Source organism: Triticum urartu, chromosome 2 (assembly GCF_003073215.2).
Source record: "Triticum urartu cultivar G1812 chromosome 2, Tu2.1, whole genome shotgun sequence".
Classification (NCBI taxonomy): Eukaryota; Viridiplantae; Streptophyta; class Magnoliopsida; order Poales; family Poaceae; genus Triticum; species Triticum urartu.
Genome location: NC_053023.1, coordinates 178931586 through 178956327, shown reverse-complemented (window position 1 = coordinate 178956327; position 24742 = coordinate 178931586). Strand labels below are relative to the sequence as shown.

General features: G+C 45.6%; 1 protein-coding gene across 1 annotated transcript; it reads left to right on the top strand.

Annotated features, from left to right (window-relative positions):
• Positions 1-1713: 1713 nt before the first annotated feature.
• On the top strand, positions 1714-21739 carry LOC125536631. The gene is made up of 11 exons (XM_048699884.1): positions 1714-2028; positions 2678-2870; positions 6068-6153; positions 8711-8795; positions 18381-18459; positions 18612-18739; positions 18862-18948; positions 19036-19148; positions 20994-21124; positions 21332-21451; positions 21594-21739. Exons 1-10 carry the CDS (start codon positions 1946-1948, stop codon positions 21442-21444), a joined length of 1098 nt encoding a protein of 365 aa, XP_048555841.1. The 5' UTR covers positions 1714-1945; the 3' UTR covers positions 21445-21451; positions 21594-21739.
• The last annotated feature ends 3003 nt before the right edge of the window (positions 21740-24742 follow it).

The window sequence follows — 24742 nt, the reverse complement described above, 5'->3', positions numbered from 1 at the left end:
CATTGATTGGCCATGCACAATAATGTGTGCAGGGATCCCTATAGGAGAGCCGAACCATTCGCTTTCGTATCGATCGTTTTTCCTCCGGACCTGGTGGCTGGAACCCTACCCGCCGCCAGGAGGCCAATCTTCTAGCGCCGTCTTCCAGCGGCTCCCCTCCGTCGGCGACCTCGGTCGTCGGTGGTGAGGGGAGTCACCGGATCCACGCGTGTGGATCGTTTTACTCTCTCGTAGTCTAGGTTTTTAGACTGTTCATCGTCTTGGCTTCGGCGGCAACGATGACCGCGCTGAATAAAGATTCTTCGGATCCATCCCTGAAGAGGCCTTCGGTCATACGGTTGGGGATGAATTTGGAAACCAGTCTGTTCATGCAAGGATGGCGTGGCGGCGGCATCCTCGTGGTGGACCTATGTCCTCGGGCTCCGCTGTTGTGACGACGTTTGCTTCAGCGTCGACGTGGAGCTTGGGAGGTAGTCCAGGAGCATATGCAGTTTATGGTCTGCATCGATGACATCTAGAAGATGGAACGTGTGCTGGGTTCGTGGTTCGTGGATGACAGATATGGTTTCCTCTTTCGGCGTCTTAGTCGTGGTGGGGTGCCAGATCTGGAGTTCGATGGCGTCTCCGGGGTGTTGTCCCGGTCTGATTCGTTTAACAGTAATGTCTTCATTTTTGACGAGCCACCTTAGAGGTCCGCAAAGCTGCATATCAGCGATGGAGTCGCGTCGAGCTCGGATGAGGAGGTGATCCATTATTCTTTTCTTTAGTGTTTGCTGTGGTGGTGTTGGAGGCAGGTTACGGGCGTTGGTGTCAAACTCAGAGATGTTCTGCTATCTTTTCAGTTTTGTCATTTTGGTCTTTACGATAACTTGTACTTTGTTCTTTATATATGATATGAATGAGATATCGTATTAACATGCAAAAAAAAGAGAGCCGAACCCGATCTATGGAAGGGTGGAAACAAACGAAACCAACTAAGAGCATGTCTAACAGAACCCTCAAAAACTCAACCTTCAAAACCAGTTTGAGGGTTGAGAAATTGTTGTTTTGAAAGCCGAAAACCGCTGGCGCAGATCAATGCCCTCAAACCAACCCTCAAAACAGAATATTCTGTTTCGAGGGGGTTGGTTTGAGGGCACTGATCTGCGCCCCGGCCTTCAAACCCTCAAAACTGGACATCAAACTGCGGCGGTGGGGGCGGACGGCGACACGGCGGGGCTGCGGGAGGCGGGGGCGGACGGCGACGCGGGCTCGGGCGGGGCGTGGAGGCGGGGAGGCGGACGGCGGGGTCGCTCGGGCGGGGCGGGAGGTGGGGAGACGGACGACGGGGAGGCCGGGGGCCGGAGGTGGACGGCAGGGCGGCGGGCCGGCGACCAAAGGGGTGGCGGGGCGGAGGCGAGCTCGCGCAAATCGGGCGGCGGGGTAGCGGCCAAAACAGGGCGCGGTGGGGCGGCGGGGGGCGGTGGCGACGCAGGGGAAGGTGAGGTGGCGGCGGTTGTGGCCGAATCGGCGATGCCGGCGCCGGTGGGTCGAGGTCGGGTGGAGGAGGAGGGAGGAAGGTGGAGGAAATTTCCCTCCCGCGTGGACGTTGACCGAGTGAGGGTTCGGCCTGGAAAATTGGCCCAAACTTTCGCTAGTGCAGGTTGGACTTGAAGTTGAGGGTGTTGATTTGTGCTTTTTTTTACTCAACTCTTAAACTGGCAGTTATTTTGAGGATTTGATCAGTTTGAGGGCTCTGTTAGATATGCTCTAACTACCTAGGTCCTGAAAAACATTAGGAGTAGAGATAGATCTGAGTCGCGCCACCGCACCTTTCTGCCTCGACGCCGGTGACTCTCACGTACTGGCGGCGCCGTGACGCTGGAAAGTTTAGCGAACTCCACACATCCAAACAGACGTTGATCCATTGACCCGAACCAAGTACCAACACCGAGAGCTCGGCGAGATGATGTCACTGAAGCCCTCTGCATCCGCCGCCGCCGAAGGCTGCAGGATTGCCTCAACCCCTCGCTCCGCGCTGACGGCGAGGTGAGTTTTTGGCTTCATCCCTAACCCTATTTTCTCAATCTGCTCAAACCTGATTCGGCAAAACACGAGATCTCGCAGCTGGATTTGCGTTTATGCGTAGTTCTATTTTTAATGGCTTAACCAGGTTCGCGAGGCGATATTTGGTTGGAAGAGGCTATCAGTGGTTAATTTGCGATGGATTTTGTTCCCCGTTTGTTTTGCTAGCTTCAGTCTGCGCTATTCATTATGCATCTCCTTAGGTTATGGGATAGTAGCGAGTTTACTAGATCCAGCTTCTGCCTACGCGTGCTACCTCTCGCGTGCTCGGGATTAGGATTTGGAATGGGACTATTTTTCTGCAGCCGACCGTGTAGGCTGCTATGGATCCTGTAGAGAGTCGAGGCAAATCGAACAATCTGACCAGTAGATACACTTACCATATGCTTGTAGCTGCTGTGGTATACAAAAATATGGTGGTTTGTATGTATGCTCACCTTCACTTTTTACTGATTGATTCTTCTTTCTTCATCAGATTTATATGTACGGTTGCTTTTGGTGCTTGGATTAGTTGCTATGAGAATAGATGGAGTTCAGACATCATGGCAAAATTTTGAAATCTCCAGTTAGAATTTGATTGACCAAATAATCATGATTGGTTGTTCTTGTGCAGGTCAACACCATTGCAAGTAATTAATATTTTGGGAAACTTCGTTAGAATTTGGTCTGTGTATTCGTTGTATAGCCACTTGTCCAGTACTGGGGATTCAATAGTTGGCTTTATCTTCAGTTGCCTTGTACCAGCTTCTGTCATCTTCTTAATCTTACAGAAGCCTTGGAAAGGTCGGCCTTTGCCCAACTCACAGGTTTGTGTACATATTCTTTTATTCGAGATTATGTCATATGAGAACATATCTACAATTACAACCCATGTATGTGTTACTAGATTCCCGAATAATATGAGCATTGGATGGTAAAGAGATGGACACGGTGGCGAGTGGTCAACCTCTACCTCTAGGGTGGTCCGATCTTCATTAATTGGAGGAGGAGGATGGATGAACACGAAGAACATGAAGGATAAACACGACAAATAAGAGGATAACTAGCATAGCCTCCTTGGCATAACACCCAACAAACAACACACACAAATATGCAGATATTGGGCAAAATGTAGGGGTGGGCCTGATCTTCACAAATTGGAGACGCATGTGAGGAAAGCACAAGCAAACAAGAGCAAAACACACTACAAGGAAAAGATTCACACCCAGACTACCTTCTCTTAACCAAAAGTCTAACATAGGAGGTACATCTTGATCCAAACACCACAAACAAAATGGGAAACCAAAAGATAGTTCATCTCAATGAGGTCTTGTATTCCTAGAGTAATCTTCTCCACAGTGAAGGTCTTGAAGTCCAATGGAGTCTTCTCCACAAGAGGGAGGCCTTTTCCTTGTACATTTCGGCAACGCCTTGTCCACTTCTTCTCAAGCGCCTTGTTCCATGGTGTGGTTCTTCCCCGATGCTTCTTCGGCATCATTGTCGTTGTACCTAAGCACACAATTTTCTGGATTGAGGTAGTAACCTTGTCTTATTCAAATGCATAGGGAGCTCATAGAGGAGTGAAGTCACTTCGGTTTGGATGGTGCACACGTGCTCGATTCATAGGTCCACTTTGGCTTGCCGGTGAGTCCATGGCTCCACATCACAAATGGTGAGGGGTAAGCTCTAGGGTGGCTTGATCTTCATAGGAGGGAAGAACGTGAAGAACAAGAGGGTAACTACCGTAGCCTTCCCGACATAACACCCAACCAACAACGTGCACAAGTATGCAAGAGATTGGAAGGGGAAACCCAAGGCAACAAACTCTTGCGTAGAATGAGCATGTTTTCTCACAAACACAAGGGAAAGCAAGAGCATAGCTGGAGTGATACGGGGCAAACCACAGGGGTGGGGTGGCCCAATCTTCACGAATTGGAGGTGGATTTGAGGATAAACACAGAAAATAAGGGGAATCACTAGCAATCAGAATAGGGGAACAAGGGAAAGATACTCAAGCCAGCGTACGCATCTCACATCCACGAATCAATACAAGAGGTGCACTTGGATCCAACAACGTCCAAAGTAAAAGAAGTAACAAAGAAAGATAGTTCATCCCCAATCCTAAGATATGAAGGTCTTGATATTCCAAGAGGAATCTTCTCCACTTGGTGGTCTTGTGCTCCTCGGAGTCTTCACCTCTCAAGGTGACCTTGGTTCTCCATGGAGGAGCCTCTCCTCAAGGGAGATCTCACAAAGGGGGTAAGTCAACAAAGCTCTTGTCTATTCTTATCTTTGCTAACCATAGAGAGGTTGGGATGGGGCATGTATACTCTCCCACAAAGGGGTAAGCCGGGAAAGGAGAAATACATGGGCGGTGGACCAAAACCTGCGGGCATACAATTGCCCGGAGGCTCTGGCTGCTAGGTCGAGCATGAGTCCATTTGGCGTGGTCGGTTGGTGGGGTCGCTGCTCCAGGGCCTGAATGTTCTGGGTGATTGCTTGGAGGCTTTGACTGCTCGGTGAAGGCATGCAGCCTGGAGGCTCCGAGCCTCTTCGGGCGCTTCAGCTTAGGGCCGGAGTGTCCGGGAAGGGGGGGGGGGGAGAGGTGGTCTCTCGGTGTTCTCGGCTAGGGCCTGGAGGCTTCGGGCCATTCTGGTCGTAGGCTCAGTCTTACAGAGCCACTTTGCCCTCTTCGTGCGCTTCTTCCTCTGCTTCCATATCTCACAGATGGTGTAGAAGGTCTCTTGGTGTTCTCGGCTACGACCCGGAGGCTCTGGGCCATTCTGGTCATAGGCTCTGGCTAACTGGCTGAGCCACTTTCCCCTCTTTGTGCGCTTCTTCCTTTGCTTCCATGCTTCTCTCGCGGATGGTATATACGCTCTCTTGTGCAAGACCTCTTCCGTTGCACATACGTCGTTCGGCTCAAACATAAAGGTGCAAAGGGGACGAGTGTCAAGTAATATACCATCCTCGAAAATAGTGGATAGACAGATTCACTTTGTCTGTATGATGTGCTTGTCTCTTGATGATGGCCGCTTTCCATGGCGATGTCAGTAGGGTGCCCCAAACCATGGAGATCCCCCCCCCTTATCCGAGGATACGGAGGTACTCCATGAAGCCTTCACCTAGAGCGATGGTCTTGTTCTCCATGAGGAGCCATCACCTCGAGGGTGGCCTTGGACATCTTCTCACGTACAAAGGACAAGATTTACCTTTGTATGTGTGATGCGCGTGTCCCTTGAGGATGAGCACTTGCTATGGTGATGTCCGTAGGATGCCCCACATCATGGATATTCTTCCCCCATCCACGGATATGGGGATACTCAGTTGAGTCTTCACCTATAGAGGTGACCTTGTCCTCCATGAGGAGCCATCACCACGAGGGTGGCCTTGGACATCTTCTCTACAAGGTAGAGGTTTTGAACTCCATGGTAGTCTTCTCGTTCCCACAAAAGGAAGGGTAAAGGAGTTTAGCTCTCTTAAATCTTTAGTCTATGCTTAGCTAACCCTAGAGAAGAGGTGGGAGAGGAGTTTATATAGTTCGTCCCACGAAGGGTCAAGTTGGGGGCAAAAAGGGGAAAGGTATACATGGGCATTTTGCCTCTCACTACGCATAGGCAGACAGGCCCATAGATCCAGGGGCTCGGAGTTCTGAGGGGATACCCCGGAGATCTGGGGTGTCCAGAGACGTAAGGTGGGAGTGTCAAATAGTATGCCATCATCGAGAGAACCAAGTAGACAAGTGTAAAAGAGAAGATGCACCTTTGTAATCATGGTACGTGTGTCATTTGGTGATGAAGCTCTTGACATGTTTTGCCCATGGTTCGCCCAGTATGACAAGGTCTGTTGGCTGCGAAACAGAACCTTGTAATTTACAAAAGATCAACCCGCACTAGTGTAAGTGTACTATTCTTATTGTCCGAGAATATTTTTGCAGGCCCTATATGAATTGTAGCACTAGATATGTTGTCTGCTGCGATTTCTGTATTTTATTCAGTATTTCTTTTTGCATGGTGTATTTCAGATTGTTCCTACAGTTGTCAATGGCGGAGTTCTGGCATTATACTTCGTGTTGTGGGCTAAAGGACTCCTTGCTTGCAGACCACTAGTGTAAGTGTACTATTCTTTGAGCACAATTATATGTTGTATAATGTAAGAGTGACTTCTGTCTACTCAACGAATTTCCCCACCTATTTCTTTCTGCGCTCCAGTCCACTAACCAAATTTCTCTCTAAATTTGACTCACCTACGTTCATTTGATTTCTGTATCTACTATTATGCAAACCATACTTTGAACCAAGGGCTTATTGGTCAAACAAGAAAATGAAATGATTTTTTTTTCTAGAACACGCAGGAGAGCTGCGTATCATTCCATTATGATAGAGAAAAGTACAGAGAGGGGGGCAGGAAGCACACGGCACACCCACACACCCTGAAGAAACTAGAAAAGAAATGCCACACAAACAGAAACACACGATTGGCACGCCCAGGGGTGGACCAAGAGTCCATGGTGAGCGACCTAAAGAACAAGCTTACAGAGTCCCCGGGCACCAGCTGAACACCGCAGCACACTCATTTGTCACCGCCTGTAAAACCAAGAAGACACAACGGGCTAGCTCCATTAAACACACAATCATTCTAATGCTTCCAAATCTCCCAAGCGCCTAAGATGATGAGAGAATTAAGCCCTTTCTGGAATTCCTTAGGGACTTCTCTGCTAGCACTAAACCACCAGATCGAGAAGCGAACTGCAGTAAGCTGGGGCGCATGGGCAGCCAAGCAGAATTGACGTCCAAACCTGCCGAGCCAAAACGCACGACACAAGGATGTGTTGGATTGACTCTTCCGCCTGATCACAAAGAGGGCAGGCCGCAGGGTGCGGCACTCCTCTCCTGGCAAGGCGATCAGCGGTCCAGCAACGGTTATTAACGGCAAGCCAAATAAAAAAACTTAAAACCCAAAGGAGCCCAGCTTTTCCAAACACTTTTCCAAGGCGCAAATCTGATAGACCCGAGGAGGAAAGCATTGTAAGCAGACTTGCTGGAATATGAACCCGACTGTGTGAGCCGCCATCGATGCTGGTCAGGAATTTCTTGTTGAAGGATCAGACCATCCACCAAGTCCCAAATATGCAAGTATTCAATTAGGGCTTGTACAGTGAGAGCTCCTTAGGGCTTGTACAGTGAGAGCTCCTTTAATGTCCGCAACCCATCTGCGATTCTTCAAAGCTTGTGCAACAGTCCGATGCTTGACAGCTCTTTTAGAGATCAACTTGAATAGGTTTGGAGCCAACTCAGCAGTTGTTCTACCCTGCAACCAGTGATCAGACCAGAACATGGTGTTCTGTTCATGCCAATAAAAGTCTCCACAGCAACACGGAACAGCGCTTCAGCGTTTTGTGGGGCCTGGATGGGCAATCCAGCACATGGCCATGAGGCGTCTGTTTTCTGCAGCCACAACCATCGGATTCGGTGAGCCCACCATTAGCCTTATCATGGCCTTTCCAAGGAAAGCCCCATCAGTGGCTTTAAACACCCATTTTGGCAGATCCAAAGCAATCACAAGGTAGATGGGATAGAGGTGAGCACCATAAGAACAGTAATGAGATGACCAGCACGGTTCATGAGGGATGCTTTCCAGCTTGGGAGACCATTTGCCACTTTGTCAATAAGTGGGAGTAGCTCAGCCTTAGTGGGCTTCCGAATAGCAAGTGGAAGGCCAAGGTAGGTGCAAGGAAACTTTTTGATTTCACATGGCAATGTGCTGGAAATAATTTCCAAGTCCTCATCCTTGCACTGAATTTTGATTTCACACGCCCTAGCCAACACTAACCAAGGATACCCCGTAGTCGAAAGTTGTTTCTACTACAAGTCTGATACTGATACCAATTGTTTTTTTTTGGCGGGAAGTCTGATACCAATTGTTAGAACTACTAGGTTATCTCGCCAGGATTCTCTCACTGTTTTTGTCACACATGCACACAGGGAACTAGTATGAGGCTCATTATTACAAACAGGCCGACTATGCCACCATTTGCTGACTTGCCAAGCTAAGACAGCTCAGTGCAAGCTGGTCCTACTGCTGTCTATCTACAGCTCAAAGTCAAACCTGACTTCCCTTACTGCTGATGGCTACTATAGTGCTAGCTCGATGGATGCATGTCTATAGGGCTAGCTGCTCCTCCTTGCCTGTCTAGGTCCTACTGCTGTCTATCTACAGCTCAAAGTCAAATCAGACTTCCCTTACTGCTGATAGCTACTATAGTGGTAGCTGAAGAGTATGGATGCATGTCTATAGTGCTAGCTGCTGCTTCTTGTCGACGTGCAAGCCTAATGCATAGCTAGCTAATTTTGCATGCCCATTATACAACATCCACATAGCTAATCATGACAAGAATAACAGTAACAGATCCGACATATTGTAAACCTTGCCAGATGGGTAGCTGAGGACAAAAGTTGGCATGATTGCATCTGGAGTTTGCACTTAAACTTCCCTATGAATTAATCCATTTCCAGACATTTTAATCTTGTGATCGGGATTTTATCAAAAACTGAAACACCATGCAAGTATTTTGTGTCGCTTTTACCATGCAAATATTAATATTAATACAAGTGCTTTGCCAGTTCTTTTTACCTAAGCTACATTTTCTTTTGCTTATTGAGCCTAGTGCTCTGCTGGCAGAGTACGCAGGTGCACTTCTTGGAGTTCTCTCTGCTGCTTTATATGGAAGGAAAGTTAATATATGGAAAAAGGTTAGTTGATAGCATTTAATATAATTCAGTTTTGCTGATTTTGTTTTTGTTGTGTTTCGTTACTGATCATAAGTTGTGCATAACTAAAGGGTTGTTTGGATACTGAGATTATAGAGAATCAGATTCCCTTAAATGGAAGGGGAGCCTTGGCGCAGTGGTAAAGCTGCTGCCTTTTGGCCATGAGGTCACGGGTTCAAGTCCTGGAAACAGCCTCTTGCAGAAATGTAGGGAAAGGATGTGTACAATAGACCCAAAGTGGTCGGACCCTTCCCCGGACCCTGCGCAAGCGGGAGTTACATGCACCAGGCTGCCCTTTTAGATTTCCTTAAACACAATTTCTGTTATACCACCTAGAAACTTGTTTGGCTTATCTAACTAAATTGTGGATATGTATAGCTGGGTTTTACAAAGGCCCCAAATCCCAACTTTTGGAAAAATGACCAATAGATGTTTTTCTATAAACCAGTTTTGTGAACGGCGCATGATCAATGTCCTCATGCATCATGGTGAGCTCAGCCCGAGTGACAAAAGCTCGACGGAGTCGCCGCTGTCGATCTCAGTCAAGCACTAGAAGCAGGTTGTCATGCTCAGGGCATGGTGGACGTGAACTCAGGCCGCATTGTTGCCGGCGCCGTCCCGTCCTCCAGCTCCGCCTTGTACCCCGTCGCCTCGTCAACGTGGCCCTTGTTCTCGCCGTCATGGCACCGGTGAACAAAGCGAGGGTGGGCAGGACGAGAGAGAGTGCAGCATGATCGCCCCGGCAGCCGCGACGATCCAGGATGAGACAGAGCAACGGGATTCTCCCGGCAGCCATGATGATAACCACGACTCAGAGAACCATGTTTACTTGCACCGGTGAAATGACGCTGCTGGCAGTGGATAGAGAAAGATGGTTGAGGTTTCCGGCAAGACACTGTTTTGTGCCATCGAGCGAGCGCCGCGCCATCGAGCGAGCAGCGGCGCGAGAGCCAAGATGGCATGTGCTGTGCATGGACGCCATGAGCTCGAGCCACAACACCCAGTATGCATGGATTTCTTTTTCCCATGGAAACAAATAACTCCATAATTGTCGTTCTCTTCTATTTTTCATCCAAACAAGGAATTACACATCCCTACCTTAACAGAAAACTAACTAAAACCAACTTTCCTAAAAATCCTCCAAATGCCTGTTTTCTAATATCTTATCGGTAATTTTGTGTATCCAAACAACCACTAAGTCACCAAGCATCTGGTAGTAATCCCTGGTTGGATTAATTACTACTTCCTTGTCCCAAATTGCTTGTTTTAAATTTGTCTAGATACAGATGCATGCAACACTAAACGTGTGTAGATACATCCCTATCTAGACAAATTTGAGACAAGTAATTCGGGACGGAGGTAATACATACATGACACTTGGCTTAGATCATTGTCTAATGACTGCTATTGTTATTCATATGGAGGAGGTTACTTTTATGCAACGTGACACTGTTATCTGTTTGGGAAATAAGTCGTAAATGCTGATAAGCACACACAAATACCACATCTGTCATCTTTAGTCCATACTTTGGTTGAAAGTTATGTTAGCACAAACCTACATATTACTGTGCATGCATGTGTGCATGGAAAGTGCCACAAAAGCTAAAAGGCAAGTTCTATAGGATGGCGGTTCGACCCGCAGTGTTGTATGGCACTGAGTGTTGGCCGACTAAAAGACAACATGTTCAACAGTTAGGTGTGGTAGAGATGCGCATGTTGAAATGGATGTGTGGCCACACGAGGAAGGATCGAGTCCGGAATGATGATACGAGATAAAGTTGGGGTAGCACCAATTGAAAAGAAGCTTGTCCAACATCGTTTGAGATGGTTTGGGCATATTCAGCGCAGGCCTCTAGAAGCTCTAGTGCATAGCGGACGGCTAAAGCGTGCGGATAATGTCAAGAGAGGTCGTGGTAGACTTAATTTGACATGGAGGAGTCCGTAAAGAGAGATCTGAAGGATTGAAGTATCATCAAAGAACTAGCCACGGACAGGGGTGCATGGAAGCTTGCTATCCATGTGCCAGAGCCATGAGTTGGTCGCGAGATCTTGTGGGTTTCACCTTTAGCTTACCCCAACTTGTTTGGGACTAAAGGCTTTGTTGTTGCTGCTGCATGTGTGCATGGACATTCATAGGATCGTAAACTTGTCTTTTCTTGGCCTCCTGTGTGGAATATCACTTTTGCAGTTATAATTAGACTACTGGATATGCATATCTGGCCACACAAGGATCGGGTCCGGAATTATGATATACGCGATAGAGTTGGGGTAGCACCAATTGAAGAGAAGCTTCCCCAACATCGTCTGAGATAGTTTTGGCATATGCAACGCAGGCCTCCAGAAGCTCCGATGCATAGGAAGGAAAAGCATGCTGATAATGTGATGAGGAACAACAAAGAGAAGTAAAATAGAAGTAAAAATCATATATGACTATTTCTAGATACTTCTACTCCAGTGTTGTATTTCTTTATTTTCTTAGCTTTAGCTACTGTTTTCTAGAGTCTTCTAGCCATGAGTAGTATGCTAAATCTGAAGTAATTTTTCTGGAGTGTTCTATGTATAAGTAGAAATTGAGGTGTGAAAGTTTCCCACAGCCTATAAATAGAGGTCTTCACCTCTAATTTGTAAGCAAACTATGTACGCCCACTACCTATAATAGCATTTGGTGTTCTTATCTAAGATCTTGCTCTCTAGGAGTTCTGGATTGAACTCCCGTTGCCATATTGGCCAACATTCACCTCTAGAGCGCTATCTAGCACAACATATTGAAGTAGTTCCTTTGCACTTTGTAGCAGCAAGGTACAATTGCTCCTCCACAACCTTGTGTTGCTTCAGGTGGTACCAGTGCTCCGTTGATCCAAAGTAGTTCTTGGTGTCCTCTTTGAGAGTGAGCTGCAAGCAATGAAGCAACTGGATAATAGGATGGATGTTGCAGAACAACTGATCAAAGCACTGCGTGAAGATCTTACCTGGAGATTGGATCAGTTGGTTGAGATGATAAGAAATGGTGTTCCCCCTGCAGCCAATGAAAGAAAATTCATCAAAGGATGAAGAAGATGTTAAACAGGGAGCAAGACTACCACAACAACATGCAGTTCACGTATTTTAAGAAGGCCAATTTATGTTGAAGCTTCCGAAGGTGAAGAATATGATGATGTCTTTGAAGAACCGGTCTCTATGCATATCGGAGAGTACCCAACTGTACATATGCAAGGGATATGTACAAGGTAAAAGCTGAGATCCCAAATTTTAATGGAATGTTGATATTGAATGATGCCTTAATTGGTTATACTAGCAAAAGAGCCCGTGCGTTGCAATGGGAATAAAGTAAATTTCAAAATTCATGTGATATTGAGGAGTTCATCTGTCGTGGTGAAATATTGAGCTATATCTCTCAGTCCGTTAAATTCTTCATTGTCTTAATATGAATTCATATTTTATACTTGCCCACTTTAAAAATAAGATGGTCGGTTAGAAAATAAAGAGTTTACAATGATTGATGCTCTTTTGTTAACATTGTCATCAACAGTAGGAGCAAACCGACTGCATTAACGCAGCATGCTTCCCTTGACACCAACATCACAGCCTCAAGGAGGACCAGTATTGGAGCATGCAAAGCCGGAGAAGAGATGGTACGACAGAGGGGAGTAGTCACATGAACGTGGGGTATGGAATGACTAAGGACATGGTCACATGCTTCTCTCTCCCCTCTCTCCATAGCCGACGTGTGGAGCGAACAATACGTGGCCCCTCCTTCACCCAGTTCAAGCAAGATGCACCGTCGTCGTACTCTTTCAACTCTTGTAACACCCTCGATACGACTATAGCTCCCACGTGTCGAGGCACGACTTAGAGACATAATCGCATTGAAGGCATATGTCGCAAGTTAGGCAATCTTCACAACATCCCATGTAATATGAATAATAAAGGGGAGAACATAGTTGGCTTACACTCGCCACGTCAATCAAGAACATAAATAACATTACATCGTCCAAACACTCATGGCCCGACTACGGCGCCAAAATAAAAGAGAACCCAACATGCGACACGGTCCCAATCACCCCCAACTGGGCACCACTACTGATCATCGGGAAAGGAAACGTAGTATCGTTGAGAGTCTTCGTCGAACTCCCATTTGAGCTCATACGCGTCACCTGGAGCGGAATCATCAGGCCCTGCATCTGGTGTAATAGTAATCTGTGAGCCACAGGGACTCAGCAATCTCGTACCCTCGCGATCAAGACTATTTAAGCTTATGGGTATGGCAAGGTAAATATATGAGTGGAGCTGCAGCAAGCGACTAGCAAGTATGGTGGCTAACTTATTCGCAAAAGAGAGCGAGAAGAGGAGGCAAAGCACGAGCGAGAAACTAAAGAGCAACCTGCACAAGCATTACTCCAACACCGTGTCCACTTCCCGGACTCCGTCGAGAAGAGGCCATCACGGTAACACACCCAGTTGATTCATTTTTAAATAATTAAGGTTCAAGTTATCTACAACCGGACATTAACAAATTCCCATCTGCCCATAACCGCGGGCACGGCTTTCGAAAGTTCAATCCCTGCAGGGGAGTCCCAACTTAGTCCATGACAAGCTCTCACGGTCAATGAAGGAATAGACCTCCTCCCAAGACATTCCGATTAGACTCGGTATCTCGGTAACTCAAGACACTTCGACAGGTTAAAACAAGACCAGCAACACCGCCCGAATGTGCCGACAAATCCCGATAGGAGCTGCACATATCTCTTTCTCAGGGCACACTCAGATTGTCCAAACTTCCGGTAGGCCAGCCCAGAGTTGCCCCTGGTAGCCACCGGCAGCTGACAGTTTGGACCAACACTCAGAGGAGCACTGGCCCGGGGGGGTAAAATAAGGTGACCCTTGAGTCTGCAGAACCCAAGGGAAAGAAAAGGCTAGGTGGCAAATGGTAAAACCAAGATTGGGCATTGCTGGAAAAGTTTTAATCAAGGCGAACTATCAAGGGGTTCCCATTATAACCCAACCGCGTAAGGAACGCAAAATCCGGGAACATAACACCGATATGACGGAAACTAGGGCGGCAAGAGTGGAACAAAACACTAGGCGAGAGGCCGAGCCTTCCACCCTTTACCAAGTATATAGATGCATTAAGATAACACGGCAATATAATGATATCCCAACAAGTAAATAAATGTTCCAACAAGGAACGGCCTCCAAACTTCACCTGCAACTAGCAACGCTATAAGAGGGGCTGAGCAAAGCGGTAACATAGCCAATCAACGGTTTGCTAGGACAATGGTGGGTTAGAGGTTTGACATGGCAATTTGGGAGGCTTGCAAGCAAGTGGTAGGCATCGTAGCAATGGCATAGCAAAAGAGCGAGCAAACTAGCATAGCAAAGATAGTAGTGATTTTGAGGGTATGATCATCTTGCCTGCACAGTTGTCAGAGTTGACTGGATCCTCAAAAGCAAACTCAACGGACTCCTCGGTAGCGAACTCGTCTCCCGGCTCTACCCAAACAAGACAAATAAGCAACAAGGACACAATCAACCACGTGCAAACTCAAACAACACGATGCAAAGATGATATGCTATGCGGGATGCGATGCGGGATGCAAAAAGCAAGATATGACAGGAAATGCATGAACCTGGCCTCCACTTGGAAATCCAAGTGTGCCACTGGAAAGATGAGATGAAATCGCTTGAAAACGATATAAAGAACGCCGGAATCGGAGTTACGGTTTGGAAATGGCAAGCGATTCAAAATTGACACCGGTTTGCGATTTACAGCAAGTAGGCATCTAAATGCAACGAAATGAACATGCTACAGCATCCAAACATGACAACAAAATACATGGCAGGGATGCACACAAGATGCTTAACAAAAGTCTAGCACTGAGCTACGGCCAATTCATCCATTAGGAGGTTCAAACAAGGATGGCAAAAACGCAAATGGTAAAACAGATCTCAGACTTAGTGAAATTAACACTTGTCTGGAATTTCAGATCATATAGCCCTCTTCGGAGCAACAAAAAACATGCTACAGGACCTGAACATGACAAAGAAAGACATGGCATGGAGCTACTCAACAAGCTTAACAAAAGTCTCTTAGTGACCTTGAGCCAAAAGGGATCACAAAATATAATAACAAGCACCCGAACATAGCAAAAACATCAGTTTTCAGACTTAGTGAAAACTGGGACATGCTGAAACATAACTCACGAAGGCATGTTTACGAGCTCGATGCACTCACTACGGTGCAAGTCATGGCAAGACAAGCATACACCCATAAAGAAGGCACAAAATACAAGCTAGACATGGAAGAACAATGGCATAGCATGCACGGATCAACTACAATAACATCGGCAAAATCGCAAACAAGTTGACGATCTGCCCAGATTCACCACGAAGCAAAAGTAGAGCTCGATTGACTCAAGCTAGGGTGCTCCATAATTGCAAACAAAGACATGGATGGATAGAGCACTACAATATTAACAAAACTCCCTTACTGATCATCCTCAAAAGAGGCACGGATCACTAGGAAACAACATGAACATATGGCATCGTGACTAAACAATCCCAGGACTCAGTGAAATCACTAAGACCCTGAAAACAGAATTAGCAAGTGCACCACTTTGCAAGCTTGCACAAGTCACCACACACATCCTAAAAATACATGGGTTGCACCTCTGGATAGATGACAAAACCCTTAACAAAACATATGAAGAACTCACGGGCATATCATGCACACATTAATCATGGCAAAAAGACAAAAGTGCTAAACGGAGTAACAGATCTGACAATTATCTCAAGTAGCCCTCTTCTAACAGCATTTCGGGCATCAAGATGAGCTCAAATGAAAATGATGCAATGGAATGAAATGATGTACTCTTTGAGATGATCATTTTGATATGCTATATGCATGAGACAAATCGGTTGCATGAATATAGATGTCGAGACTCAAGTCAAATCTATAATAGCATGTCCCTTTTCATTGCGATCAATAATACGACCATATGCAGTTGTCAAATAGTTTGAAGATTTAAGATGAAGATTACATATCCTATTTGCGATCCACATAACAGTATTACGCTATATTATTTTTTCTCATGTATTTATTGTCACAATTGATTGAGATTGGAAGACTTATGGATCATTTGTCATGCAAAAGAACAATAAAACTTAAGGCATGGGTGCATAAATTTCAGATAAATGAATGAAATTCTGTTCAGTAAATAAATTCAAACATTGGAAATTCATCCATGCCTGATCCATGGCGAGATCCAAGTAGTAGCCCGGCCTCCAGTTATGTGCCTCCATGTGATACGGTAGTGCATTTCTGCAACCAATTGGAACCCCGACTCGTATGTAAAACAGTAAAAGTCATCAGGCTCGCAGCCAGCCTGTACCTGCATTGCACACACGCACACCAATTTAAATCTAGCTAGATCCAGCGCCGCAAGAAACATTGTATTGCTAAAAATTGGTAATGGTGAGCTTGTACTTGTAGTGGCGGAAGGAGTAACCAGCCCAGCCTAACGTAGTACCAACCGACATGACAGAGAGCGAGAGATCAAGAGGAACGCCGTGGCTGAAATTTGAAACGCTAGGGTATCCGTCTTCAATCAGGAGCCATCTGTTTGAGCCCGCTCTGACTTTGCCTTCGCCCTCATCGCCGCCGTGGTGGACTTGGGTGACCACTGCAGGTGCTACCATGTCGGTGACCAGCTTGGCGGCTTCTAAGGAAAAGAATAACCAAGCAGGGGAGGGCATAGCAAAGGATGTGGGCGGGACGTGTGGGCGATGCTATCGACCACCAGCAACAAGCCGCATGTAACCATTGCTTTTGGGTGCGTAATCCCATCATACAAACTCGAACCTGTCACCGGTGGCAGCGCTAAAGTGTTGTCATCAGAGGCGGCGGCCCGCGAGTTTCACTGGAATATTGTAAGCGTTGTCGGGTTCCACATGATCGATTAGCTAGCCGCGCTTCGCTTGCCGCACAACGCCATCTACTCGGAGGGGCGGTGTGTGTATCATTCGAGACGTTGTAAAGCATGGTGGACATGGATCATGGCGGCCAGCGACAGCAGTTGTGCAGGCAGGAGTGGAAGCATCAAGCAGGATGGCCGCTGAGCGGAAGAGACGGATGCATAGGAATTGCACGAGGTGGACGGGTTCATTTGGAGCTCGGTAGCAATGGAGAAGCGAAGTCCTGTGATGACCTGCTCGACCAGGAGGTTACGGTCCGGCTGCAAGGGCCCACCTTCGTCACACATGGGGCAAGCTCTCCATCGACGCAGGCTTGGGCCGCACCATCTCGCTCACCCGCCCGTAGCAGAACAGATGCATCACGAACGACGACATGCCACACAATCTCCGTGACCGACTCCTGCATCCGCGGCATGCTCTCCTCCTCGCCACCATCCTCGATCATGGCCACCAATAGCCCCACCTCCCGCTTGAGCTCTAGACCTTGTGCCGACAAAACCTACGCCGGGCCACACCCCCATACGGCTACTGCAGCCCGCACGAGGCGCCATCGATCTAACCCGCGCAACCTGTTGACCGAAACCGAGTGGTTCACGTTGGAATATTGTATATGGGGTGAAAAACTAATCAAGCAGGTTTTACATTTTTCCCGAGGAGCGATGTGGCTTGGACCACAGAGAAGCGGATGAAAAAAATACTTGATCAATCTAGCTTTTTTTTTGAGGAACTGAGATCAATATAGCTTTTTTTAGGGGAGAGATCGATCAAGTTTTTTCTAGGGGTGAGATCGATCATGAGTCAAGAACAATCGGTTGAGTTCACATATGTGCCAGATCGATCTAGTTCACATGGGCCACGGGCTTGCCTGATCAGCCCTTATCGGTTTCACAAGGGTCAGATCAGGCAAGCCCATGGCCCATCGATCGAGCCGATCAACTCGATCGATCGCTAAGTACATATCTAAAATTTATGTAGATCTATTTTTAAATCTCAGCCGTCAATCTTTGTTGTTACACAAAATCAACGGAAATAAAGGGATGGCGGAAGGAGAACCATGAAAGCCTCCTTTTAATATTAGGTGTAGATAGAGTTTGGTGTTCTTATCTAAGATCTTGGAGTAGATCTTGTGCTCTAGAGCGATATCTAGCGCAGCAAGTTGAAGTAGTTCCTTAAACTCTAGTCCTGCACACTTTGTAGCAACAAGGTGGAGTTGCTCCTCCACAACCTTGTGCTGCTTCATAATGTCAAGAGAGGTTAGGCTAGACCAAACTTGATATGGAAGTCCGTAAGGACCTTGTGCTGCTTCATAACGTCAAGAGAGGTTAGGGTAGACCAAACTTGATATGGGAGGAGTCCGTAAGGAGAGACTTGAAGGACTGCAATATCACCAAAGAACTAGCCATGGACAGTGGTGCATGGAAGTTAGCTATCCACATGTCAGAACCATGACTAGGTTTCGAGATCTTATGGGTTTTCACCCAACTTGTTTGGGACTGAAAGGCTTTGTTGTTGTGTAATTAGATTACTGGATGAATAATAACTGTTGAATACCTTCTCTGAATTTGCTAAAACAATTATGTTTCCCTGGCTTTGTAGATTGGAGGACTCGCTGCTATGCTGCTAGCATACTATCTGTTATCAAATGGTTGGGCTACAAGAACAAATTCACCACTATGTATCCTGTTGGAATAATCTTATCTGAAATCACAGTCTGCAAGAGTATACATTTTTTCCAAGTGCAAACCTTCTCCCAGGTTTAACACAGTAGGTATTTCTGATATATAATAGACTCCTGCAAATGGTGTTGGAATCCTTGACTTCATACAGATAGCTTTGGAAGTGAACCACTGGAGAAGGCTACAGAAACTACCGGGATGAAGGAAATGGTTCTGCCAATTAGTGCTGGAATTTTATCAGCTTTGAGGAGAGTATTGGCTCGGCGAGTCTCTCTCAAGGTACTCTAAATTACAGTAACCTTCTATCATGAATGATTAATACCTTCCATTTATCTTCTTTACTTTATGCTTACACAAGATTTGTATGAATTGACAACTGCCATCATTTTATTCCTCTGCAGAATCAACTCAAAAGGCGACTTCATGCGATAACTGTTGCTTCTGCTACATGTTTTCTTTTTCCATTTGCAATGTGGGATACAATTCTAGTGAGTGCACATTGGTTATGCTCATACTTACTATGGTTCCATACTTTTTCATTTGATTTGTAGCAAGAGCTGTTTTGTTGATGGCAGGGTTCAACATCTGACAGCATAGTTAAAATGCAACTTCCAAGCTGGGCATATTTGAGTACTGTTTTGTTCGGAATGGTGCTTATATTCTATGTTGATAATGTTGCTGAGGAAAGGTAAGTCTTTTCTCAAAAAAAGGGAAGCTAATTTTGATTTGAACCTACATTTAATATCTGTACAAATTCTTCCGTGAGTTGTTTTACTGTTCCGTATTCAGCATACATAGTTATTGTATTGATTTTAATCGTTTATATCAACCCTACAAAGTATATTATTGACTACTTGTTATCCCTTGAATATCTTCATGAGTAACCCATATAAAAGTAACATTCAGTAGTACAGAAACACGTCTAGATGTAGCTAATTAGTGGCGCAGGGTCAAGACGGCACGCCATTGGTAGCGTCCGAGAAAAAGGGAGTGCCACTGTTATTACACCAATTCTGGTGTGCCACTGGGATAGCACGCCGCTGGTACAACAACAACAAAGCCTTTAGTCCCAAACAAGTTGGGGTAGGCTAGAGGTGAAACCCATAAGATCTCACGACCAACTCATGGCTCGGGCACATGGATAGCAAGCTTCCATGCACCCCTGTCCATAGCTAGTTCTTTGGTGATACTCCAATCCTTCAGGTCTCTCTTAACGGACTCCTACCAGCGGCGTGCTATCCCAGTGGCACACCAGAATTGGTGTAATAACAGTGGCACTCCCTTTTTCTCGGACGCTACCAATGGCGTACCGTCTTAACCCGGTGCCACTAATTAGCTACATCTATACATGTTCTGTACTACTGAATGCCACTAATTAGCACGCCGTTGGTATTGCCCCAAATATCAATGGCGTGCATGAAAGATCGAATGCTACTGGGGACCCGCATGTCAATTGGAGGGGCGGAAAGATGACATCCGATTTATTAGTGGCGTCGAGCGCTACTAGTAGATAAGCCATTAGTGGCGTGCTTGCTCAACGTTCAGTCCCAGCGCCACTAATAACCACTTACCGGTAGGGATGGCAGTTTTGCCCATGGGTATGGGTACCCGCGGGTACCCTACCCGAAAATAATGGATATGGGCAAGACTTGAAGAGATTTTCTACCCACAGGTAATGGGTACCCATACTCGCAAAATATATGGGTAGGGCATGGGTAAGAAATTGTGCCCATGGGTAACCCAATGGATACCCATAAAGAATTAATTAAATGAAAATAACTCCTATAACATGTGGGGTTAACATCCAACTCATATGGTCCAACCCTAAATCTTGTATTCCTTAAACAAGTCATAGCTCATAGGCTCATAATCACCTGCTCGCCACTCCTCATATGTCCTATGTGACTCCTCAAAAAGATGAAATATCGACTCTTCGCTACCAGACTCTTGTCGAACACTCGATCCAGCGATCCCCAATTCCCACCACCGCCTTCCACTACGTCGGCCTTCCACCAACCGCTGCTCATACTCCCCTGATGCCTTCAAGAGGCCACCCACTGGAGGAGGCCACATACGTGCTATACTACTCTACCATGATCACTTGAATTTTGAACTCATTTCTCTACCTCTTAAAAATTTGAATGCTATATATTGTACCCAATGGATACCCATTGGGTATAGGATACCCGACGGGTATGGCATGGGTGTCAATTTATACCCATGGGTATTGAAGTGGGTGGGTATAAAAAGTTTCTATGGGTATGGGTTTGGGTAGAAGGAGGTTGTACCCACCCATACCCTACCCATTGCCATCCCTACTTACCAGTGGCGTCCGGGTTGCGCCACTAATGACGTTATCTGAATGCCGCTAGTAGGCTTTCTTCAACTTCTACTACCAGTGATTTCCTTTTCCTTGATGCTTGGTGGTGTTTGGCATTTGTGTTTTCTAAGCATAAGAGATGCATACCTAGTAGGTACGTTCTATTTGCTTCATCATCTAATATTTACTTGATTGTTATTCACTGTCTAGCAGCTTGCATCTGGTCTTTTCTTCTCCAAGGCACTTAGTGGTTTCAACAGGTTGCATCATTATTTTGGAGATATTATACAAAATGGATTTCTCCCTTCCTGGTTTGCTGCTTTGTTCTGTGATTTTGGGATTTGGTGAGTTTTGAGGTCTCATCTTTTTCTTGTTCATTATTACTGAACTCTACATTTGCTTTCAGAACTATACTATGCAAACTATACCTCATTAGCCTGTCCGTTTTGAGAATAGTCAATTCTTTAACTGCAAATTAGTCACCAAAATGTTATGATGTCTTCATTCTTCTATTTTATTTAGTGAGATAAAAAAATGTTGTCCATTTGTAGGTATTTTGGAAGCGACCTCCTTGGACCGATCCAAAAAAAGGCCATTGGAGGCACATGAACCGTCAAATGGATCACTTCACAATCAGTTGCGGATTTCAGAACTTCCAATGTAGAATGAGGATTTTTTTTTGTGTGCGCGCGCGCGCGCGTGTGTGTGTGTGTGTGTGGGGGGGGGGGGGGGCAATTTGCAAATTTATGTTAATCTAGTCATACAACCGAAACTGGAGGGGTTTGAGCCCATAAAATATTGAACTACCATCAACTTGTATATATTAATTTCGGGTGTAATTAGACAAGTCTTGAATGTTAGAGAACTGCCTTTATTTGCATTTGTTGCAAATGTATGCTTATCTAGTCATTCGGCCTGAGACGCGAGGGTTTGACCAGTGTGAAAATTTTCAACTAGCATCTTGTCATATGTTGATTTCGATCAGGGGAAAGTAGTTAGAGAAGTTTTGACTTAACAGTCCAACAGAGGCAGTGTTTTCCTTTTTTTTTTTGAGGATAGGCAGTGTTTTCCTAAGAGCATCCCAATAGGTGCCCTGTAATAGGGCCTAACCGCTTTTTTACATCACCATAGGGTAAAAACAGTGGTCTAATAGGTGCCCTATACGCAAAATAACAAAAAATACACAAAATTTACAACAACACCAAAAAAAAAAAAAATTAGCACCAAGTGTTGCACGGATGGAGCAAAACAAACTCAGTTGTGCGCGAGTCGCCAATCGTCGTGTTGAATGTTCACACGCCATGTTGTATCCCTATGGACGACCCCTTCAACCCTGTGGCCGCCGACGCCACTCCGACTTTCCACTAAGGCTGCATCAACCTCTCATGCCGCCATAGCCATGGCCCTCTTGCTTGGGATGGTGGATTTGTTCCCCACAACCCATCATAGCGACTGGACAACCGGTACTTCCTGAGTCAAGTTGGCAATGGTTAAACGTTACCTGCGTCTCTATGGGTAATTACTCTATCAAGGATGGGTATGTGCCGGGTTTAATGCCCGCGGGAAAGCTGGTGGATCAAATAACTTACCCAGCGCGCAAGACGGGGATGAGGACGGGATAGCATGCGTGTTACCCGCCTTACTTATGAAGACCTTACATGTGGGCTGTAAAATTAGTAGACCCATGTAATTGCCGCCCTTACCCACCCCAATTTCCTTCCTTTGGCCAAAAATCCCTAAGAAAACCCTAACCTAGCCACATCATATATTATTTATTCTGCTGAAATTCTATTTTTTCTACTGAAATGCTATCGAAAGGATGTTATTGATTGCATGTATGGGTTTCCCCATGAGGATAAAAAAACCGATGGGGATGGGGATGGGAATATTTTTATCCCCGCAAACGGGTATGGGGATGGGGATGGGCGTGGAAAGGCTGTCACGGGGACGGGGATGGGAGTCCAATACCCGCCTTGGTAATCCCCATTGCCAGCCCGACTCCTGAGCCACTAAAGGTGCCAGGAACCCAAGAGCAAAACAACCATATTATCGGACTTTTGGTGTGTATCGGACGTCCAACACTTCATAAGCCACTGGACAACCGGTACCCACCAGACGTCCGATACTTGACTGCGCACAGTCTCTAGGATTTCGGCCCATGTACCCCTCTCTCACCCCTAGACTATAAATACCGTACCCCTTGGACGAATTAGGGTTAGCAAAGCACATATGATGAATTAGAAAGAGCTTTACTCCTTTATCACTCCATTGCAGATCAAGACCTCTTTGGAGAAGATCCTCCTTTGGAATGAAGACCCCTTAGGGGAAGATCTACCCATTACCGATCGGATTGAATACTTTTATGGATTTGAGAACACCTGATGTATGTCTTGCTATGAATACCCGTGGTGACAATGCGGTATCATATTGATTCACTTGATGTATATTTTGGCACTCAACTCGTGGATTCCCGAGGTGACATTGGGGTAATCTATGCATAGGGGTTGATGCACGTTTTCTTCCTTGTTTCTTCGGTAGAAATCTTGGGGCACTCTTTGAAGTGCTTTGTGTTGGATTGAGTATTATGAATCTGAAGTTGTTTGATGCATATCGTATAATCGAACTCACAGATACTTGTGGTGACATTGGAGTATCTAGGTGACATTAGAGTTGGTTGATGTGTATCGTATGGTATTATTTTAGTACGAACTCTTGGGTTGTTTGTGACACTTATAGGAATAGCTCGATAGATCAATCGAAAAGGATAACTTTGAGGTGGTTTCGTACCCTACAAACAAATTTGTCTTATGTTCTTTGCTAGATAAGAACTTTGGAGTGATTCTTTGTCGCACGTGGACGGGTTGCCATATGATCTAATTATGTTAGCATTATTGAGAGATTGCACTAGCGAAAGTATGAACCCTAGGCCTCGTTCTCAAGCATTGCCGTTTGTGCTCACTTTTGTTACTTGCTACCTTTCTGGTTTTTTTATTGTCCCTATTATAAAAATCAATATATACTATCATTACTACACTTATATATCACCATCTCTTCACCGAACTAGTGCACCTATACAATTTACCATTGTATTTTGTGTGTTGAGGACACAAGAGACTCTTTGTTATTTGGTTGCAGGGTTGTTTGAGAGTGATCATCTTCATCATATGCCTCCCACGGTTTGAAAAATCTTAGGTCATCCACTTGAGGAAAAAATCCTACCATCCTACAAAACTCCACGCTTGGAGGCCCAACACGAGTCTTCAAGAATAAAGTTGCGTAATAGATATCAGCTACTAACGCGACACTACGATAAGAGACCCTTCGACGAAACTATGTGCGATGCATTAATCGCAAATGATGATGTAATAAAACCGCCAAAAATGATATGAAACATTTGTGATGGCGGAGACATCAAACACGGTTCAGATTATAGTTGCATGTGCGATGCGTGGCATACGATTGATCCATACGAACTGTTTGCGATGAGTCAGAACAACAGAAATGGACAACCATATCAAGGTGTGTGCGATATATAGCATACAGTTAACTCGGATGAACTGTTTGCGATTAGGGAACTGTAACACCCCGATACTCATGCTACACCGAACTCCTCCTAATGGTGGCCATGTCATCGTGGTTACTATGCAATTTGCCTCTTGTCCAAAACTCAAAGTCAAAGTCAAATTTAAAATTGCAAGTGAAATTATTATTTCTTCTAACGGTAAAAAATGTTCGATGGGATGCAAATATTCACTAAGGAATTATCATGTAGAAACCAACCTCATTTGGATTCCCAAAATGCCCCTGGGAATTAATTTAGTGGTCCAACCGCAATTAAATTGGTCTTTTCAATTTCTAAAAATGGTTAGACAACTCCAAATGGCCCCAAACTTTTTGTGCAACCTGGTAATATTGTGATTAAATTATGTGCCAAATTTCACACTTTGCAAAAATCGTTTGGT

Excerpts from the sequence above, each read along its gene's own strand:
- LOC125536631 (XM_048699884.1), top strand. The coding sequence starts at position 1,946 with ATGATGTCACTGAAGCCCTCTGCATCCGCCGCCGCCGAAGGCTGCAGG. Across the intron at positions 2,029-2,677 it reads CGCTCCGCGCTGACGGCGAG|GTCAACACCATTGCAAGTAA; the intron begins GTGAGTTTTTGG and ends GTTCTTGTGCAG. Across the intron at positions 6,154-8,710 it reads CTTGCTTGCAGACCACTAGT|TGCTCTGCTGGCAGAGTACG; the intron begins GTAAGTGTACTA and ends TATTGAGCCTAG.